Below are 2,665 nucleotides of genomic sequence, written 5' to 3' on the forward strand. Positions count from 1 at the left end.
CCCCCAGAGCCCCAGGGACATTCTCTGAGGGAGCCCAGAGGGGGCAGAGAAAGTGCTGCCTTGGGCTGGTCCTCTGCTGCTGAGCTGGGCTGGGCTCCTGGGATGGAGGGAGCTCCTGGCAAGCGGGCAGCGCTGCAGAGAGACAGCTCTGCCCAGGAGCAGCTCCTCTGCAAAGCACAGCAGGGCTGAGGGCACTGCCTGCAGGTAGCGAGGGCAGAGGAGCGAGGAGAAGAGAGGTGTAGGGCGCTCAGCAATGGCAAGATGTATAGAGCTCACTGGAGGAGAAACCTTCACAGTGCTTTACACAGTAGGTCTTGAATTTTAAGAGATCATCAGGATGTAGGTCTTTGGCAAAAAAGTCCTTCACAGCTCCTGTGAGGTGCCTTTCAGCCTGAGTTATCCTTTGATCCCATCTGTGATCCTTTCCTGTCTAAAATAGGGAAAGCAGCGCCTGTTCTTTCTTGGAGCTCCTTTCCTGAAAAGGGTGAGAACGCCGGGCAGGAGCACAGCATGGAGAAAGGGGCGTGGGACAATCTGACAGCACCAATGGAGTTCCTTCTGCTGGGAATGGGGAATGTGGCCTCACTCCAGACACCGCTCTTCTTCCTCCTGCTCCTTATCTACTCAGTGACTATGGTTAGGAACATCCTGATCTTTGTGCTGGTGGTGGTAGACCGGCACCTACACACCCCCATGTACTTCTTCCTGGGCAATCTGTCCTCCTTGGAGACCTGCTACAGCTCCACCATCCTGCCCCGGCTGCTGGCCAGCTTGCTGAATGGGGACAGGATCATCTCTGCTCACAGCTGCATGGCTCAGTTCTACTTCTTTGGCTGCTTTGCAACTACAGAGTGTTACCTGCTGGCCACGATGTCCTATGATCGGTATCTGGCCATATGCCAGCCCCTGCTCTACGCAAGCCTCATGACCTGGAAGGTCTGTCTCAAGCTAGTGGCTGCATCTTGGCTAGGGGGACTGCTGATATCCGTAGTAACTACCTCTTTCATATCTCACCAGAGTTTCTGTGGCCCCAAGGCAATCGATCACTTCTTCTGCGATTTTACCCCATTGCTGGAGCTGGCCTGCACTGACGTCACAATGTTCACACCAATTGCATTAATAATCGCTCTCCTTGACCTGGTCTTCCCGTTCCTGTTCACACTGGGCTCCTATGTGCTCATCATAGCTGCCATCCTGAGGATCTCATCTCGCATAGGCAGGCAAAAGGCCTTCTCCACATGCTCCTCTCACCTCACCGTTGTCACCATTTTCTACGGCACTCTAATCATTGTCTACCTGCTGCCCAGAACAGCCCCTCTGAGGCAGCTCAACAAAGTGGTGTCTTTTTTCTATACCATCCTCACACCCCTGGTCAACCCCCTCATCTGTAGAACAGGGAGGTCAAAGGGGCCCTTAGGAAGGTGCTCAGGAAAGCCCTGGCTTGTGCCCAGAGCTCCTTGTAGGTGAGTGACACTAGGGACAATCCACTTGCAGGTCTTTCACAAGTGCTGCATACTGGGTGCATCTCCAGAAGCGTGCGCTACTGTCTACTTGCAAATTAGGATGAGGATGAAGAAGAAGGTTCTTAGGAGGAAATATTCTTCTAGAGGAGAGACTGTGAAAAAGGTCATGGGTTTGCTTTTCTCTTCATAATAAACGGGTTGGTGATCTTACCTGAATGAATTGTTGAAATGGTGCATTGGGTCTGACTGAGATGGAGTTCATTCCCCCCACAGCAGCCCCCTGTGCTGTGCTGTGTGTCGGTAGCGAGCAAGGTGTTGGTAACACACCAGTGTTTTGGCTGCTACTGAGCAGTGCCAGCACACACCAAGGCTGTCTCTCCAACATTTCTTCTCCCGCTCAGCAGCAGGCTGAGGGTGGGCAAGATCTTGGGGGGGGACACAGCCAGGAGAGCTGACCCAAACTGACCCAAGGGATATTCCATACCATGTGACGTCTGCTCAGCAATAGGAAACTGAGAGACAGGGGGAGGAACAGGGTGGGGGTATTTTTTTTTTTCTTTTTACAGCGTTTGTCTTCCTGAGTAAGGAGTACGCGTACTGAAGCCCTCCTTCCCAGGAAGTGGCCGGACATCTCCTGCTGATGGAAAGTAGAGAATAATCTTTTGCTTTTTGCTTTGCTTCCACGCAGCCTTTTGCTTTAGCTACATTAAACTGCCTTTATCTTGACCCACAAGTTTGGGGTTGGTTTTTTCCATCTTAATTTTCTCCCCTCCCTGCTTTGCTGAGGAGGGGAGTGATAGAGCGGCTTGAGGAGGAGCTGGGGAAGAGACAGGAGGAGCTGGTGCCTCCCAGCACTGTGACATTTTTTGATTAAATGAGATGTGGTGGGACAGCTTGCTCACCTGGCATCACACACATCCCCGTCACACTGCCCCCAAGAAGAGCCCCGAGCATCCTTTGAGGGAAAAGTTCCCCTTTCCCAGGGGATCAGGGCTTGGCTGTCTGGCTTGGTGAAACACAGCAAGGACTGACTTGGCACCAGAGCCACCCCACATTTGATTTTCCATCCTTAACTGGCACCTCTAACTTCCTGCTTCACCAAGCCCCAGGGATGGTAACCTGGTCTGGTCATCCCCTCCATGGTCTCTTCAGTGATGGCCCTCAGTGGGGCTCACTCCATAACAGGCTCAGAAACTTGGTTG

General features: G+C 52.7%; 1 protein-coding gene across 1 annotated transcript; it reads left to right on the top strand.

The window, feature by feature from the left end:
- Positions 1-510: 510 nt before the first annotated feature.
- On the top strand, positions 511-2,064 carry LOC129201204 (olfactory receptor 10A7-like). Its single transcript, XM_054812359.1, has 2 exons — positions 511-1,387; positions 2,030-2,064. Exons 1-2 carry the CDS (start codon positions 511-513, stop codon positions 2,062-2,064), a joined length of 912 nt encoding a protein of 303 aa, XP_054668334.1.
- The last annotated feature ends 601 nt before the right edge of the window (positions 2,065-2,665 follow it).

The sequence above is a fragment of the Grus americana genome, unplaced genomic scaffold, assembly GCF_028858705.1.
Source record: "Grus americana isolate bGruAme1 unplaced genomic scaffold, bGruAme1.mat scaffold_848, whole genome shotgun sequence".
NCBI classification, from domain to species: Eukaryota; Metazoa; Chordata; class Aves; order Gruiformes; family Gruidae; genus Grus; species Grus americana.